A 19,588-nucleotide genomic window follows, 5' to 3' on the forward strand; every position below is an offset into this window, starting at 1 on the left:
TGTGCTCTGTGCTGTATATAGTTCTCTGTGGGCTGTGCTTTGTGCTGTATACTACTGTGGGCTGTATATAGTTATCTGTGGGCTGTGCTCTGTGCTGTATGCTACTGTGGGCTGTATATAGTTCTCTGTGGGCTGTGCTCTGTGCTGTATATAGTTCTCTGTGGGCTGTGCTCTCTGCTGTATACTACTGTGGGCTGTATATAGTTATCTGTGGGCTGTGCTCTGTGCTGTATGCTACTGTGGGCTGTATATAGTTCTCTGTGGGCTGTGCTCTGTGCTGTATACTACTGTGGGCTGTATATAGTTCTCTGTGGGCTGTGCTCTGTGCTGTATACTACTGTGTGCTGTATATAGTTCTCTGTGGGCTGTGCTGTATATAGTACTCTGTGGGCTGTGCTGTATATAGTACTCTGTGGGCTGTGCTGTATATAGTACTCTGTGGGCTGTGCTGTATATAGTACTCTCTGGGCTGTGCTGTATATAGTACTCTCTGGGCTGTGCTGTATATAGTACTCTGGGCTGTGCTTTATATAGTTCTCTGTGGGCTGTGCTGTATATAGTTCTCTGTGGGCTGTGCTGTGTATAGTTCTCTGTGGGCTGTGCTGCATATATTACTTTGTGGGCTGTGCTGTATATATTACTTTGTGGGCTGTGCTGTATATATTACTCTGTGGGCTGTGCTGTATACTACTGTGTGGACTGTGCTGTATACTTCTACGTGGGCTGTGCTGTATACTACTGTGTGGTCTGTGCTGTATACTACTGTGTGGTCTGTGCTGAATACTGCTGTGTGGGCTGTGTTATCTACTACGCGAGCTGTGTTATAGTATGCAGGCTGTGCTGTATACTATGCGGTTTGTGCTATATAATATGCGGGCTTTGCTATATACTATGGGGAGTATATTATATTCTATGGGGGAGGCCATGTTATGTACTATGTGGCTGTGTTATATACTATTGTGGGGGTATATTATATTCTATGGGGGAGGCTGCGTTATATACTATGGGGGGCTGCATTATATTCTATGGGGGGCTACATTATATATTATGGGGAGGTGGGCTGTATTATATTCTATGGGGGTTACATACTCTGGGGTGGCTGCATTATACTCTGTGGGGTGGCTGCATTATACTCTGGGGTGGCTGCATTATACTCTGGGGTGGCTGCATTATACTCTGGGGTGGCTGCATTATACTCTGGGGTGGCTGCATTATACTCTGGGGTGGCTGCATTATACTATATGTGGGCTGCATTATACTGTATCGAGGACTATGGGGAATACGTTATACTATATGAAGAACTATGGGGTGCATTATACTATGGGAAGTGAATTGTACTACATGGATGACTGTGGCGGTGCATTATACTATATGGAGCACTATGAGGATTGTATTATGCTATATGGAGGACTATGAGGATTGTATTATGCTATATGGAGGACTATGAGGAGTGTATTATACTATGTGGAGGACTGAGCAGTGTATTTTAATATATGGAGGACTATAGGGAGTGTATTATACTATATGGAGGACTATGGAGCACATTATAATATATGGAGGACTATGGGGTGTATTTTACTAAACAAGTAAAATGCTGCATATTCGGATTGTTTTTGCTGGAACAAAAAGCCTTGTTGTCAGCAGCACATTGCCAGTGTAAACTGTAGATGTGCTGCTGAAAACATGATACTGTATGGTGATCTATTAGTGATCGTTCTGTCTCATCATTATTCCTCAGCTGGTGGAAAGAGGCCGGGAAACAAGCGTTGAACAACTTCAGTATTGTCGATCAAACTCGTTTAGCGGCCTGAACTCAGCGCACGTAAATACAACAGAAAGGCTTCTGTGTGATGTGCAATATGTTAGCATTTGGGGACCCATTTTAAACTTTGCCTAGGGCCCCACTTTGCCTAAAACCGGCCCTGCCTACAAGTGTACAAAGATATTATACAGTCACCATGTGACAAGTGGGCCTGTGTAACTTCAAATGCCAGGGCTGAATTTTAGTCCCAGTCCGGCCCTGTCTGAAGGCGTCTTCTCCCAACAGCAATTTTAAGATCTCTCCACAGGTGACAAATGGGATTTAGATCCGGACTCATTGCTGCCACTTCAGAACTCTCCAGCACTTTGTTTTCATCCACCTCTGAGGGCTTCTTGAAGTATGTTTGGGGTTATTGTCCTCCTGGAAGACCCATGACCTAGGACACAAACCCAGCTTTCCAACACTGGACACTACATTGCCACCCAAAATCCTTTGGTGGTCTTCAGATTTCATGATGCCTTGCCCACAGTCAAGTTACCCACTGCCACAGGCAGCAAAACATCCCCGAAACCTCTTTGAACTTCCACCATGTTTGACTGTAGGTACTGTACTTGTTTCTTTGTAGGCCACATTCAGCAAACAGTAGAATGATGTGCTTCACCAAAAAGCTCTATATTGGTCTTATCTGTCCACAAGACGCTTTAGCAGAAGTATTTTTGATTGCTCACGTACATTTTGGCAAACTGCAGTCTAGCTTTTTTGTGTCTGTATGTCAGCAACGGGGTCCTCCTGGATCTCCTGCCATAGCGTTTCATCTCATTCCAATGTGAACAGATAGTTTGCTCTGACACTGATGAACCCTGAGCCTGTAGGACAGCTTGAATTTCTTTGTGGCTGCTTATCCTCCATCTTGACTATCCTTCTTTACAATAGTAAAGTACAATTATTCTCTGCCATCCACGTCCAATGAGATTAGCTAGAGTGTCATGAGTTGTAAACTTCTTGATGATAGTGAGCACGGTGGACAAAGGAATATCAAAATCTCTGGAGATGGACTTGTAAACTTGAGATGGTTGATACTGTTCAACAATTTTGGTTCTCAAGTCCTCAGACAGTTCTCGTCTCCTCTTTCTGTTCTCCATGCTTAGTGTGGCACACACAGACACACAATGTAAAGATTGAGTCAACTTCTCCCTGTTTTATCTGATTTAAAGTGTCATTTACATATTAACATCACCTGTTACTTGCCACAGGTGAGTTTGAACGAGCATCACTTGCTTGAAACAAAGTTGTTTACAAAGTCCTGCCCGTAGATTCCAAGGAGATCAATAATTTTACAATACTTTGTGTTGTGAAATTGGATTCTGGGCTCCCCCGGTGGTCACTTGTGGAATTGAACTTGTGTGCATCATCCCCTCTGTTCACCTGCTCCTATCAGGATGTGGGAGTCGCTATATAACCTTGCTCCTCTGTCAGTTTCTTGCCGGTCAACAATGTAATCAGAAGCCTTCTGTGCTTGTTCCTGCTACTAGACAACTCCCAGCTAAGTTGGACTTTTGTCCTTGTGTGTTTTTGCATTTTGTTCCTGTTCACAGCTGCTGTTTCGTTACTGTGTCTGGAAAGCTCTAGTGATCGGAAATTGCCACTCTGGTGTTATGAGTTAATGCTAGAGTCTTAAAGGAATTTCTGGATGGTGTTTTGATAGGGTTTTCTGCTGACCATGAAAGTGTCCTTTCTGTCTTCCTGCTATCTAGAAAGCGGACCTCGATTTTGCTAAACCTATTTTCATACTACGTTTGTCATTTCATCTATAATCACCGCCAATATATGTGGGGGCCTCTGTCTGCCTTTTGGGAAAATTTCTCTAGAGGTGAGCCAGGACTGTCTTTTCCTCTGCTAGGATTAGGTAGTTCTCCGGCTGGCGCTGGGCATCTAGGGTTAAAAAACGTAGGCATGCTACCCGGCTACTTCTAGTTGTGCGGCAGGTTTAGTTCATGGTCAGTATAGTTTCCATCTTCCAAGAGCTAGTTCTCATATATGCTGGGCTATGTTCTCTCGCCATTGAGAATCATGACAGTTTGACCGGCCTAAAAAAAAGGGTTAAATTTCTGGCTGAGAAAGGAGAGAAAAAAGAAGTCTGCTACATTTTTTTTTTTTTTTTCCTCTAGTTCTGTGTGTGCTCTTAATTGAATCACTTGCTAGTCTGCCTATACTGCAGCCTTCCTCTCTTTCTCTCCTTCTAATCCTTGAATGGCTCTGTGTTCACCTGTTTCAAATGGATCTTCAGAGTGTAGCTACAGGTTTGAATAATCTCGCCACAAAGGTACAAAATTTGCAAGATTTTGTTGTTCATGCACCTGTGTCTGAGCCTAGAATTCCTTTGCCTGAATTCTTCTCGGGGAATAGATCTCACTTTCAAAATTTTAAAAATAATTGCAAATTGTTTTTGTCCCTGAAGTCTCGCTCTGCCGGAGACCCTGCACAGCAGGTCAGGATTGTAATTTCCTTGCTCCGGGGCGACCCTCAAGACTGGGCTTTTGCATTGGCACCAGGGGATCCTGCGTTGCTCAATGTGGATGCGTTTTTTCTGGCCTTGGGGTTGCTTTATGAGGAACCTCATTTAGAGCTTCAGGCGGAAAAGGCCTTGATGTCCTTGTCTCAGGGGCAAGATGAAGCTGAAATATACTGCCAAAAATTCCGCAAATGGTCTGTGCTTACTCAGTGGAATGAGTGCGCCCTGGCGGCGATTTTCAGAGAAGGTCTCTCTGATGCCATTAAGGATGTTATGGTGGGGTTCCCTGTGCCTGCGAGTCTGAATGAGTCCATGACGATGGCTATTCAGATCGATAGGCGTCTGCGGGAGCGCAAACCTGTGCACCATTTGGCGGTGTCTACTGAGAAAACGCCAGAAAATATGCAATGTGATAGAATTCTGTCCAGAAGCGAGCGGCAGAATTTTAGACGAAAAAATGGGTTGTGCTTCTATTGTGGTGATTCAACTCATGTTATATCAGCATGCTTTAAGCGTACTAAGAAGCCTGACAAGTCTGTTTCAATTAGCACTTTACAGTCTAAGTTTATTCTATCTGTGACCCTGATTTGTTCTTTGTCATCTATTACCGCGGACGCCTATGTCGACTCTGGCGCTGCTTTGAGTCTTATGGATTGGTCCTTTGCCAAACGCTGTGGGTATGATTTGGAGCCACTGGAGGCTCCGATACCTCTGAAAGGGATTGACTCCACCCCATTGGCTAGTAATAAACCACAATACTGGACACAAGTGACTATGCGTGTTAATCCGGATCACCAGGAGGTTATTCGCTTTCTGGTGCTGTATAATCTACATGATGTTTTGGTGCTGGGATTGCCATGGCTGCAATCTCATAACCCAGTCCTCGACTGGAGAGCTATGTCTGTGTTAAGCTGGGGATGTAAGGGAACTCATGGGGACGTACCTTTGGTTTCCATTTCATCATCTATTCCCTCTGAGATTCCTGAATTCTTGTCTGACTTTCGTGACGTTTTTGAAGAACCCAAGGTTGGTTCACTACCTCCGCACCGGGAGTGCGATTGTGCCATAGACTTGATTCCGGGTAGTAAATACCCTAAGGGTCGTTTATTTAATCTGTCTGTGCCTGAACACGCTGCTATGCGAGAATATATAAAGGAGTCCTTGGAAAAGGGACATATTCGTCCTTCGTCATCTCCCTTAGGAGCCGGTTTTTTCTTTGTGTCTAAGAAAGACGGCTCTTTGAGGCCGTGTATTGATTATCGACTTTTGAATAAAATCACGGTTAAATATCAATATCCGTTACCACTGCTTACTGATTTGTTTGCTCGTATAAAGGGGGCCAAGTGGTTCTCTAAGATTGATCTCCGTGGGGCGTATAATTTGGTGCGAATCAAGCAGGGGGATGAGTGGAAAACCGCATTTAATACGCCCGAGGGCCATTTTGAGTATTTGGTGATGCCTTTTGGTCTTTCAAATGCCCCTTCAGTCTTCCAGTCCTTTATGCATGACATTTTCCGCGAATATTTGGATAAATTTATGATTGTGTATCTGGATGATATTCTGATTTTTTCGGATGACTGGGACTCTCATGTCCAGCAGGTCAGGAGGGTTTTTCAGGTTTTGCGGTCTAATTCCTTGTGTGTGAAGGGTTCTAAGTGTGTTTTTGGGGTTCAAAAGATTTCTTTCTTGGGATACATTTTTTCCCCCTCTTCCATCGAGGGATCCTGTCAAGGTTCAGGCTATTGGTGATTGGACGCAACCCTCTTCTCTTAAGAGTCTTCAGAAATTTTTGGGCTTTGCTAACTTTTATCGTCGATTTATTGCTGGTTTTTCTGATGTTGTAAAACCATTGACTGATTTGACTAAGAAGGGTGCTGATGTTGCTGATTGGTCCCCTGATGCTGTGGAGGCCTTTCGGGAGCTCAAGCGCCGCTTTTCTTCCGCCCCAGTGTTGCGTCAGCCTGATGTTGCTCTTCCTTTTCAGGTTGAGGTCGACGCTTCTGAAATCGGAGCTGGGGCGGTGTTGTCGCAGAGAAGTTCCGACTGCTCCGTGATGAGACCTTGTGCTTTTTTTTCCCGTAAATTTTCGCCCGCCGAGCGGAATTATGATATTGGGAATCGGGAGCTTTTGGCCATGAAGTGGGCTTTTGAGGAGTGGCGTCACTGGCTTGAGGGGGCCAGACATCAGGTGGTGGTATTGACTGACCACAAAAATTTAATTTACCTTGAGTCTGCCAGGCGCCTGAATCCTAGACAGGCGCGCTGGTCGTTGTTTTTCTCTCGGTTTAATTTTGTGGTGTCGTACCTACCGGGTTCTAAGAATGTTAAGGCGGATGCCCTTTCTAGGAGTTTTGGGCCTGACTCCCCTGGTAATTCTGAGCCCACAGGTATCCTTAAAGATGGAGTGATATTGTCTGCCGTTTCTCCAGACCTGCGGCGGGCCTTGCAGGAGTTTCAGGCGGATAGACCTGATCGTTGCCCACCTGGTAGACTGTTTGTTCCTGATGATTGGACCAGTAGAGTCATCTCTGAGGTTCATTCTTCTGCGTTGGCAGGTCATCCTGGAATCTTTGGTACCAGGGATTTGGTGGCAAGGTCCTTCTGGTGGCCTTCCCTGTCACGAGATGTGCGAGGCTTTGTGCAGTCTTGTGACGTTTGTGCTCGGGCCAAGCCTTGTTGTTCTCGGGCTAGTGGATTGTTGTTGCCCTTGCCTATCCCGAAGAGGCCTTGGACGCACATCTCGATGGATTTTATTTCGGATCTGCCTGTTTCTCAGAAGATGTCTGTCATCTGGGTGGTGTGTGACCGTTTCTCTAAGATGGTCCATCTGGTTCCCTTGCCTAAGTTGCCTTCTTCTTCCGAGTTGGTTCCTCTGTTTTTTCAAAATGTTGTTCGTTTGCATGGTATTCCTGAGAATATCGTTTCTGACAGAGGGACCCAATTCGTGTCTAGATTTTGGCGGGCATTCTGTGCTAGGATGGGCATAGATTTGTCTTTTTCGTCTGCTTTCCATCCTCAGACTAATGGCCAGACCGAGCGGACTAATCAGACCTTGGAGACATATTTGAGGTGTTTTGTGTCTGCGGATCAGGATGATTGGGTTGCTTTTTTGCCTTTGGCGGAGTTCGCCCTCAATAATCGGGCCAGCTCTGCCACCTTGGTGTCCCCGTTTTTCTGTAATTTGGGGTTTCATCCTCGATTTTCCTCCGGTCAAGTGGAATCTTCGGATTGTCCTGGAGTGGATGCTGTGGTGGAGAGGTTGCATCAGATTTGGGGGCAGGTGGTGGACAATTTGAAGTTGTCCCAGGAGAAGACTCAGCTTTTTGCCAACCGCCGTCGTCGTGTTGGTCCTCGGCTTTGTGTTGGGGACTTGGTGTGGTTGTCTTCTCGTTTTGTCCCTATGAGGGTTTCTTCTCCTAAGTTTAAGCCTCGGTTCATCGGCCCGTACAAGATATTGGAGATTCTTAACCCTGTGTCCTTCTGTTTGGACCTCCCTGCATCCTTTTCGATTCATAATGTTTTTCATCGGTCATTGTTGCGCAGGTATGAGGTACCGGTTGTGCCTTCCGTTGAGCCTCCTGCTCCGGTGTTGGTTGAGGGTGAGTTGGAGTACGTTGTGGAAAAGATCTTAGATTCTCGTGTTTCCAGACGGAGACTCCAGTATCTGGTCAAATGGAAGGGATACGGTCAGGAGGATAATTCTTGGGTCACTGCCTCTGATGTTCATGCCTCCAATCTTGTCCGTGCCTTTCATAGGGCTCATCCTGATCGCCCTGGTGGTTCTGGTGAGGGTTCGGTGCCCCCTCCTTGAGGGGGGGGTACTGTTGTGAAATTGGATTCTGGGCTCCCCCGGTGGTCACTTGTGGAATTGAACTTGTGTGCATCATCCCCTCTGTTCACCTGCTCCTATCAGGATGTGGGAGTCGCTATATAACCTTGCTCCTCTGTCAGTTTCTTGCCGGTCAACAATGTAATCAGAAGCCTTCTGTGCTTGTTCCTGCTACTAGACAACTCCCAGCTAAGTTGGACTTTTGTCCTTGTGTGTTTTTGCATTTTGTTCCTGTTCACAGCTGCTGTTTCGTTACTGTGTCTGGAAAGCTCTAGTGATCGGAAATTGCCACTCTGGTGTTATGAGTTAATGCTAGAGTCTTAAAGGAATTTCTGGATGGTGTTTTGATAGGGTTTTCTGCTGACCATGAAAGTGTCCTTTCTGTCTTCCTGCTATCTAGAAAGCGGACCTCGATTTTGCTAAACCTATTTTCATACTACGTTTGTCATTTCATCTATAATCACCGCCAATATATGTGGGGGCCTCTGTCTGCCTTTTGGGAAAATTTCTCTAGAGGTGAGCCAGGACTGTCTTTTCCTCTGCTAGGATTAGGTAGTTCTCCGGCTGGCGCTGGGCATCTAGGGTTAAAAAACGTAGGCATGCTACCCGGCTACTTCTAGTTGTGCGGCAGGTTTAGTTCATGGTCAGTATAGTTTCCATCTTCCAAGAGCTAGTTCTCATATATGCTGGGCTATGTTCTCTCGCCATTGAGAATCATGACAACTTTGTGATATTACAGGTAAAACTCTATGGAGTAAAAAATAAAAAAACATTGCTATTAGGAGAAAACTGGAAAGGGAATATGGGTCTAATGGGATGCTGTTGCCTAATGACCCCATAAATCTGGAGCTGGCCCTCACCCTAAGTCCCATGTACATGGAGTGGTAGTGAGCATGTGTGAACTCTGCACCACTCACTTTCTAAAGTGGTGTTCACACATGCTCACAAGTCACACAGCGGGCTTAGGGCTCCTGTGGGGTCCCAGCACTTAGACCCCCAATGATCCTATAAGATATTAGTAATAAATGTTGTTTGTAGGACAATCCCTTTAACAGCCCTATAAACCATAGTCACAACCTCAGCTGCACAAGTTAGCTCAATCCACAAAAGCAACACTTCAGTGACAAACTCAGCTCTGCTACATCTGCCCATAAATCAGCGCAATCACGGCACCGACAAAGACATTTTTTTTATTTCCCAATCTAGGTCACTAGTCTGTAATTATCTTTGGCTCCAGAGCAGAAAGGTCAAATCACTGAAGGCCGATCATAAGAAATAAGAGGCAGAATTGTAGAGAATCCGCCTCGTGCAGGATGAGGAGCCGACAAAGGCTGCAGTCAGCACCGCGGGGATCCACCTGCTGACTGCAGGAAAGTCTGCGGAAGCAGCTAGGATTGCACAATAATAGCGCAGAAGGCACCCCCGATCCCTGACACACGGGTGTGCTGCACTCACCATCCTGTGCCCCGCCGCTGTGATTCTGGGGAGGTCAAATAATTGTCCAGTGTAATATTGTACTCCGCTGAATAATATCACCGCTATACTGTCGCCTTCTCTCTCTATCACTGACAGAATATCCTCAGTCCTCAGAGTCTCTTCACCCTGAAGGGAAAGAAAGAAAAATATTAGAAATAGTGAAAATACAACGACAGATCTATATGAGATAGATAAATAGATAGAAAGATAGATAGATAATAGATAGATAGATAGATAATAGATAGATATATATAATAGATACATAAAGATAAATAATAGATAGATAATAGATAGATAATAGATGGATAGATAGATAATAGATAGATAGATAATAGATAAATAGAAAGATATAAGATAGATAGATAGATAGATAGATAGATAGATAGATAGATAGATAGATAGATAGATAGATAGATGATAGATAGATAATACATTATAGATAGATAATAGATGATAGATAGATAGATAGATAGATAGATAGATGATAGATAGATAAATAGATAGATAGATAATAGATAGATAATAAATAGATAACATATAGATGATAGATAATAGATTAGATATTAGATATGCAGAGATTAATTATTTACATATAATGTGGTTGTATTTAGCATTTTTGTTATGAAAAGATTAGAGTTGCTAGAAGATATTGACACAGAAGTTTTGTCATAGGAGCAAAGTCCAGCAGCTCTACTGATAAGGAGGGCAGTGATTCTGCCGCTTTGGGATAAATTGTTACATTTTGTAAGATTTTCAAAACTAATGAAAGGGTGTTAACATAGACCCTCTGGTAGTTCTCCTTTCACATTTGCTTTGGGGAAGTGTGAGCTCCGGTACCACTGATAGGAAATAGAATATTAGGGAAAAAGTCTCTAAACGGCGATTACAATAATTGGTTCTTTGTAGCCTCGCGTTGTAATTGTAATAATTGGTCCCTTGCAGTACCACTTTTCCCCACGGCTCTAAATACATATACACCAATGCAACAGCGCCCCCACCTCACCAGCATTAATTTGCGATAGCAGACTGCTACAGATTTCAACACAAAATACCAATCTTTAAAAAAGTGATAGCAAAATACTCTGCAGAAATGAAAGATCCCTAGCGATACTGAGCAGGACTTAACTCCAATAATAGAATATTTTCTACCCCTTTAAATGACAGGACCGCATCTTCTAATGTAATTTTGTTCCAGAATGGAAATGGCTATGACTTCAGAACAGTCTGGAGGCTTCATCTTCCAGCTCCTTTGACCAATCGTCCTCTCTGCAGACCAATTTAATAAGTGGGACGAGCGCTCAAGACCGATCTGTGGTCATGGAGAATTCATGTGCTGACCGAGAGACGTCACTCCTGAGAATTCGCTGGCCACTGAAGCATGGTGCTTTGACTTTCTTAGAAATAGTAACTTATTTTCTGGATCGGAGTCGTCATCTGCCGGGAGGGGATGCGCGCTCTTTACCTGAGATACACTGCAACGTTTCAATTGCTTAAAAATAGTAAATCTTCCGTAAGCAGAAAGGGAGTAAAATGTTTATGTGCCGGGAGACTAATTAGCCGGGCGGTATATGGTTATTTATACCGGTTTAATGCAATCGTTAAAGGTTTACGGAACGTAGCCTTTAAAGAAATGTAGCGACATAAAATGGCACGGATCCTGCCGTATGTTCTGGTGGCTATATTGTAACCTTCTGAAATGTTAATGATGACGATAGTGAGAGGAAGAAAAAGCCACATTCTAGAACCATGCGCTACATTTCTTTTTCCTTCTAAGGTACAGAGGTCCTTATGGCTCCCCTGACTTGTTTGTTTCACTAAATAATAGTATATCCTGTGAAATTATAATGTCGGAGTGTTTTTTTTCTTACTTAGAACTTCTTGTGTGGCTCCGCTATTATTCCTCCTGGAAATGAATGAACGAATGAAAAACAGGGCGCTATTATTCACCGTTCACAGTGACACTCCGTCAGACAGTGTCGGAGAGTTAAAGCAAATGCCTAAGTTGTCAGTTTACACATTTACAGGAGAGGTATCACAGGAATGGCACAATGCAAACATTTATAAAAATGTGATCAATTATTGTTATTTCATGGGGAATGTATTGGCTAAAACAGACATATTGGAAGAATTGATGAGTTCTATTTGTCCTCTGGTTTGGCGATAAGTTTGCTGCCATTTTGCTTGATTAAAACTAACCAAAAAGATCTTTATTCTGTTTATTCTGAGCTGTTTTGCAACCTTCAACGCCGTTGTAGCTCCATGCAGGTGGTTCTCTTTTCTTCCATTGCTCCTTTAATACACTATAGCAAACCTGTGAGTAGTGTCACTGAGTCATATTGGGGGTTGGGACCTACATATGTCATGACCTGGGTTATCCCCTCCAACCTGGCTGGGTGATGTCATTATGAAGCCGCAGAATAACCTTAGCACCAGAATAAAGCAAATGGTCATGGATGAAAAAAACACCAGAGAAGATGTCCAGTGCTCTGGCAGAGGTGGAGGCTGCAGAACAGATGACGAAAGGTGAGTGCAAATTGGGGCAGGCTCAATATGGATCTTATTTATTGGGAGTAATATAAATTTGCCAGCCATATTTGAGCCAATCTGCTCAAATCAAATTTTGGGATATTTGCTCTTCTCTGATCATTTTTAGATTTAACATTTTGCGATGATTATTTTATTCATATATCATTACATCGGTTGAGGTTCTATTTTCTTCATACAGAACTCTAAATAGTCTGCATTATCATAATGATAACATTTTGTGTTCCAGCAGTCACCACAAGAGGGGGTTGAAGAGCGTATCGTATACTGTTTCTTCATAGAACTCAATACTGCACCAGTATACATTAAACTCTTAAGCTCCCTCTAGTGGTGGCTGGAGGCAGACTCAATTTTAGCTTTTAATTCTATGTCTATGCAGGGAATTTGAAGCTCCTTTTAAAAAAAAATCAAAGAGTCTTCCGCTATAAAGATTTAAAAGAAATTACTTATATTATATATATAAAAAAAGATATTGGTGCTATTAAGGTTATAAAAACAAAACTGTCTTGACATTCAGGGGCACTAGAGTACGAGTCGGAAGCAATGATAGAGTAAAGGTTTCTCTTAAATGAAAGATTGTTTTAATGTAGTAGGAGGCCGTGCTTCAAACAACACCTTGACATTTGCCCACATCCTTTTTTCATATGATTGCTAATTATAAGGCATGGAAAAGAGTTATAATTAAACGTAAAGTGCTGCTCTCCCTTAGCGCGAGGCTTTCATTTTTCCCCAGAGTGTAATTAACTTGGAACCCAGCATAATAATGATAGCATCCATTTTTGTAAGTCGCAAAGGGACTCGTATCTGTGTACTATGCTCATCCGGACCTCGGCTATCAAACGCTACATTGTTAGCTTGTTTCCTTGATTTTATACAAACCTTTGAAATAAATAAATGAAAAAAAACTATAAACGAAAAGAAAGAAACATGAAAGATAAAGAATAAATTAAAGCTTCGGGACAGAAATGCAGAAATAAAAATTTTTCTTGGTACAAACCTTGCGGGGATGGACTAGGAGCATACTGGTCTCCACGTCAAGCCCATGAAGCCGGATTTGGGATTCAACAGCATACTGCAAGAAGACACAATATTCCGTATAGAGCCTGAGCAACAAACTAATAAAACTATTAGGCAAGACATAAAGCAGCTACAGATAAGCTTCCGTTACGCTAACAGTCTTACTGATGAAGTTAGCTACAATGAATCTACGCTGAATAACATACATGAAAATTGCTTTATTTTTGGAACAGGGGAAAGATTTGTGTTCTTGATACACAGTAACGAACTATCAGACGTGAGCAGAGACTGTTTCCTATGGGAAGGAGGCTATGACGTGGCCTCCTTTCTGTAATGACGCTGCCTGGTGTCACAGAGAGGCAGCCTAAGGGGGTGCTAGTGGGAGGAACGAGGCACGCAGTGCACACAGGACCTGAACTAGGCCGGTCACGTGATCACTGCAGGGACGATGGGGGTGGAGCTACCGCTCGAGAATGGAGGATCTACCAAAAAACACAGGACACAGAGTACTAAGACAGAGACATAGTCAAAGGACAAGCCAAGGGTCGGGAGCCAGGCGGAAGCGAGGTACAAAGGGGCAAATCAGCAGATTAGTCAGAGACAAGCCAAAGGGTCAAAAAGCCAGGACAGACAGAGAAGTACCAAGCAGAAAACAGAGGAAGTAGTCAGGGGGCAACCCGGGTCATACACAGCAAGACACACACACACAGAGGCACAATGATCACAGACGAATAACCTGGGTCAGCTATCTCAGGCTAAGTAGATGGAAGTATAACCGACTCAGAACCCAGGAACTACCAGCATTAAATAGCCGCCCCAGAACCAAAGAGAGGTGGACTAATTTAACCCAGACCTGACCAGGAAGGAGCCAGAACCAGCCCATCCAGAGTCATGACACTTTCTAAAGGATTTGTCCAGCCTTATGTAAGTAGAATGTAAAGTTCTAACCTGACGTCATTGTTTTTACATATGGAAACGTGTGACAACCCTGGAGAGAGCGGAGAGGAGAGAAAAACTCCATGTGATAAAATATAGTATACATCCAAGCCAGCCCATGTTCCAAAATAAACTCTTACTCTACAGATCGGAGAGCGACCGCAGAGATTTAGCTGTGAGTATATTGTTGCTTTCCAGCTTTATACAGGCATTCAGCAGTACAATGATTTGAAAAGTGAGATTGCTCTGCTAACTCTGTCCAAGTCTATACAGCAAAGTTTAAAAGTGCAGAAAGCATGAAACAAAAGTCAACTGTGTGTGTGTTCAAAGGATGAATGAGAATATTTCTTCTATTTTCTTTAAAACACTTGTAAAATTGAGCTAGCGAGAGTCAGCAATCCAAATATAGGAAAAGACTCCTATCGACAGATCCAGGAGCGCTTTCACCTGCGAGCCTGGCAATTGTTTTGCTGCTGTATAAATAAATGACATTTTGAACTCTCACGTGCTGTATTGATTTTACATTGGGCATTAAAAACATCATGAGTAATTGTCAGCAATGTACGACTTGTGCAGATCTCAGCTACCAATGGCTTCGAGAAATAGCCTGAAATCAATGAGCAAATCCAATTGTGATGTGCAATGTGTGCTTTTCTATTGAGCTGGAATAAATAGAGCCCTATAGAATATGGAGAGGTGGATTTACAATGAAAAGAAGACAATCACCACGGAAATTATACAAAAAATGTCCAGTAATGGCTAATTAGTAGATTGGTAGGTGGCTCCTTACATGGTCCGACGGAAAGGCTTTAGCTTCAAGAAGAATCTTATGGCGAGTTTTTGTTGGTTTGTAAATGGATAACTGCAAAACACAAACCCCAGACAAAAATGCTGAATACACGAGATTTTATCCAGCATCCATAGTAATGTCGTCATTAAAGGATATCTGAAAAACATGGTTCATGTTATCATTCACATTGAATAATTCACATGTCATCGACTCTGTGTAGAATGTTAGGAAACTGTATAAAGATATTTCACATTCCTTGTTGTAATTTTCAGGACACACAAACATGAAGATCCATCTCCATAATCTTGTCCAGACTGGACACTGTCACATTGGAAAAAAGCGCAGGTTTAAATATGTTTTTTTAACCCCTTAATGACAGCCAATACGTCTTTTAACTGACCTGAGATATAAGGGAATAGCCTCCCCATACAGGTAACGATCCCGCAGCTGGCGGCTGTACACTATAGCTGACAACTTGGTGTATCAGCCACGATCAGTGTTTGCACCATCCAAATCTGTTTAACCCCTTAGATGCTGCTGTCAATAGTGACTACATAATTATAAATGGTTAACAGAGTGTGGGGGCTTCCTCTTTATCCCAATTGGGGCCCTCAGATCATGATCTTGTGGCCCTGATGTTAGCCATGGCAATTCATGACCAAATAGTGGCCTTAGAGTCTGACGGCTGTTGTAACCTGTTCATAAGTTAGAGACATTTAGGTGGTAAAAATACACATTTTCATTTCTATCATACCACTTTGCATTAATTCCTGTAAAGCACCTGAAGGGTTAATAAACTATCTGACAGCAGTTTTCAATATGTCTAGGGGTGCTGTTTTTTAAAATGGTATCACGTTTGGGGGTTTCCCAATATATGGGACCCCTAAAGTCACTTCAAACATGGATAAGTCCCTAATAAAATAAATTTTGTAAATATCCTTGAAAAAATGAAAAATTACTGCTACATTTTTAAACCTCCTAAAATGCTAACAAAATAAAATAACATTTTACAGATGGCGCTGATGTAAAGCAGACATGAGGGAAATGTTATTTATTAATGGTTTGCTGTGGTATGACCATCTGGATTAAAGGGATAATCATTAAAATTTAGAAAATTGCTAATTTTTTAGCATTTTTCTCAAATTTTTGATATTTTTTATACATAAACACAAAACATATTGACCTGACTTTACCATTATCATAAAGTATAATGTGTCACGAAAAAACAATCTCAAAATCACTGGCATGTGTTGAAGCGTTGCAGAGTTATTACCACATAAAGTGACACTGGTCAGATTTCAAAAATTTGGCTCCGTCACTAAGGGGTTAAACCTTGTTACAACTTCTAAACCATATTTGTGAACTCCCCCTATCATCCAAGACACCCCTGGAAAAAGAAAGGAACACCCATAATTCTAGGAAGAAGACAGCATGCCGAAACGTACGTCGGGGCTGTGGCCACACATCCCAGGTAACAATATATATTTGAGATTGCTCCCTCTGTTATGATTTCATGAGTGCACCTTCTGCTGATAATCTTTTCCCATATGATAATTGTTTTTTATATGATGACATGGTTTATAATTATGATACCAGCAGATGATGGACAAGCTAGACACATGTGGAATTGATTGAAACTATGAATTATATCATACATAAATCTGTTGTTGCACATCATTTTGGGATTGTGATACCATTTTGTGGTTTCCCACTTTATTGTATGTTATCATCTAAAATACTTCTTCCATTATTGCAACCAATAAAATGTGATATATCTTTTGATATACAGTATACATATATATATGGACCTGGTGTACATTTATTTCTGACTGATTGAATGCTTCTTGGAGAATCTGTAAACCTTCTAGAACCATTGAAGACCACCCAAAATTCAGTAAACCTGGATGGATTATTCCCCCATGAAGAGGCAGAGATGGAAACACGGAGAAGGAAGGGAACGGAAAAGATGGTGTGTGAAGGGGACATGGTTCTGCAAATAGGGCATGGGTATGGCTGAACTTTTTCAGCGCCATGCTCAGTTCACCAACTCTCAATCTCCTGGATGACAACCATCTAAAAATGGCAAATGCATTCTATATATATATAATGTATATAGAATATCGAGTGCAAAAAATAGATGGATACGCACATCCAATAACAAAAAATATTCTAGCTTTATTACAAATACATATCTTTAAAAATCCATACGAGGATGATGTGGTGCAGGAACCGCTCTAACCCGTTTCTTATGCCTACTGCGCCCTTAGTGATAGAGCATGACATGCTTAGAGCATGCTCAGTCATGTCATGTCGGAGCGGTTCCTGCACCACATCATCCTTGTGTGGATTTTTTAAAGATATATGTTTGGAATAAAGCGTGGAGATGTTTTATTATTGGATGTGCCTGTCCACCTTTCTCTTGCATTGGATACTTCTGGTCGGTCAGCAATGTTGTAACTTCACTCCGGAAAATAAAGACAGGTGTTTCCTAAAATGTGAGTATGATGGAAATTTTTCTCTTCCGTTTTTATGGAGTATGTAGAATATATTCTGTGCTGATCAATGTATTAATATATCTTTATAGTATCCAAGTTTTGTTTTTCTGATATAGGGCTCCAAATTTTACTTTCATGCATATAGGGGCATAGAGAGAAGAATGCAACTTTAGCATGTTGCACCAATTTACTGTAATTCACATTATATTATTGTTACAAATTTTGCTACTAATGACTGCAAAATAAATACCTTTTATAAAGGGCAGCAAAACTACTTAAACCCTGCACAGTTGACGTTGCATGACCATCGTATGTGTCCAGGTCCTGGTACTGTTGCGCTGAAGGACCTGCAGACATTTGGCTGCATGATCATCTCTGTACAGGTCCAAAAGTCAGAGCACAGCAGCAGAGGAGGAAAGTATAAGTGGCTGTGTAAGTGTAGCGTTCTTCTCTGGGGTCTGTACTTATTTAGGGGGCTGGTCTGGGGTCAATTCTGGAGTATGTATTTGCTTAGGGGTCTTGTCTTGGGATTTTAATGGCTTAGTGGATCCAATGCTTGCAGTTGTTTGCAGAGTTTAATTTATGGGTTTGATCTGGTGGTCTCCATATATTTAAGCGTCTGTATTAATTTAAAGGGGTTGCCCAGGTTTGGGGCACAAATCTATAGTCGCAACGTAAAGTGTGCATGCTGTATGCGATTTTCATACTTCCGACCACATTCAAACTAGATGTGTCCAGCCTCACTCAATTCACTTGTATTGAGGGAGGTCGTGCACGTCTAGTCGGCATGTGACCGCATGTATGCAAATCTCAAACTTGCGGTCATGCGCCCGTCCATTCCTGGAAGATACTGACAGTGCACACACTGTATGCTGTGAGGATTGACTCATGTGTGGACGACCTCCTTAAAGGACTGCTCAGGGGTCTAAATTATTAAAGGCTAAGGAGGGTTGCAGATGTGAGGAACCAATGATGGTCATCATCATGGTGGTCTGGGCAGGATAGAGATTAAAAAGGAAGATAATATTTACACTGAAAGGTGATACCAATTGTGAGTGTCTACATTTATAGAGGAGCCATTATTGAGTCGCCCTGAGGGCTAGGGGTCACTCGGTACCGGGCCCTGCGATTCACAGGGGAATGTCACGGTGGCTGCGACCCGGTCCGTGGCCCAGGGCGCCCATGTAAAAGGGAAAGGTCTTTAAAGGGATAGAGTTTATGTTCGTGACGCCACCTGTGGTATTCGGTCAGGATGACCGACGCTGCTTTAGGGGGTCCGCTGGGGGATGATAGGACAGCTAGATGGTATACCTTCCCACAGGTGAAGTATATCCCCAGGGCTCCCGGTGTGTGGATAGTGATATAGTGAGAGGTGCAGAGAAGAATGAGGACACAAGGTTCCAGTCTCTTTACCTTTACTGAAGACCTCAGCATCCACAGTCCGGGGCACCGGACCACAGGGCAGGCAGAGAAGTCCGGGCAGTCCAGAGACAAGCAAGTTCCCCTGGGTAAGTCAGGTGGGAGCCTACCACTCTGCGCTTTCTGTCTCTAAGTCCCTGATGCCACTAAGTGTCTCAACAAGGTCTTTAATCGTTCTGCTGTCCTAGGACAGGTACCTGTATGGCAGGCAGCTTGGACCGTGTGAGCTGGGGTCTGTTCTCGGTGACTCCAGGCTCCTAGGTGCTGCTGTGCCACAGGTAATTATGGGCAAAGTCCTTGTAGAACAATACCCTCTGGTTCTGCTCTGTGTTTTATAATCCACAAAAGCCTCGGGCTCCCGGTACCTGGATTCTTGTGCTGATACTCTTCAGAGGCCTGCTCGTGGCCTCCTGGAGCTCTCTCTTTCCTCTGTGCTCCACTCCTGTCTGTCCTCGGACACAGACTCCTGCTACAAACTGAGCTCCCTCCGCCTCCAAACCAGGATCTTTATTGAGGGAAGCTGCCCTAAAACAGGGTTTTGTGCTCCCCCTCCTGGCCTGGAAGAGGAAGGTGTGTGTGTGTAAACCTACCAAAAGAAATCCCACTTGTCTCCAGACATAGCACTATCCTCCCCGTGGTAAGCTGATGGCTCCCTACATTGTGTGAGTGAATGTTGGATGCTTTCCCTGGGTAGCAGCATAGCATTTAACTTTTAAGTTGGTTTTGTCCAACCACTTTTGAAGCCCAAAGTTTGGTCATATTAGTTTGTTATTTCCCTGCCCCTTTCTTCTTGGAAATTTGTGTAAAT

The 19,588-nt window shown here is 43.0% G+C and overlaps 1 protein-coding gene across 1 annotated transcript in view; it reads right to left on the bottom strand.

Moving 5' to 3' along the window:
- The window catches only part of KYNU (kynureninase), a 119,448-nt gene that overhangs the window by 61,801 nt on the left and 38,059 nt on the right, over positions 1-19,588 (bottom strand). Inside the window, exons 6-8 of the mRNA XM_077273017.1 lie at positions 14,867-14,938; positions 13,121-13,195; positions 9,559-9,705 (exon numbers count right to left, since the gene is read on the bottom strand). Coding sequence (XP_077129132.1) covers positions 9,559-9,705; positions 13,121-13,195; positions 14,867-14,938 — 294 coding nt within the window. The remainder of the gene's footprint in view (positions 1-9,558; positions 9,706-13,120; positions 13,196-14,866; positions 14,939-19,588) is intronic.

Source organism: Ranitomeya variabilis, chromosome 7 (assembly GCF_051348905.1).
Source record: "Ranitomeya variabilis isolate aRanVar5 chromosome 7, aRanVar5.hap1, whole genome shotgun sequence".
Classification (NCBI taxonomy): Eukaryota; Metazoa; Chordata; class Amphibia; order Anura; family Dendrobatidae; genus Ranitomeya; species Ranitomeya variabilis.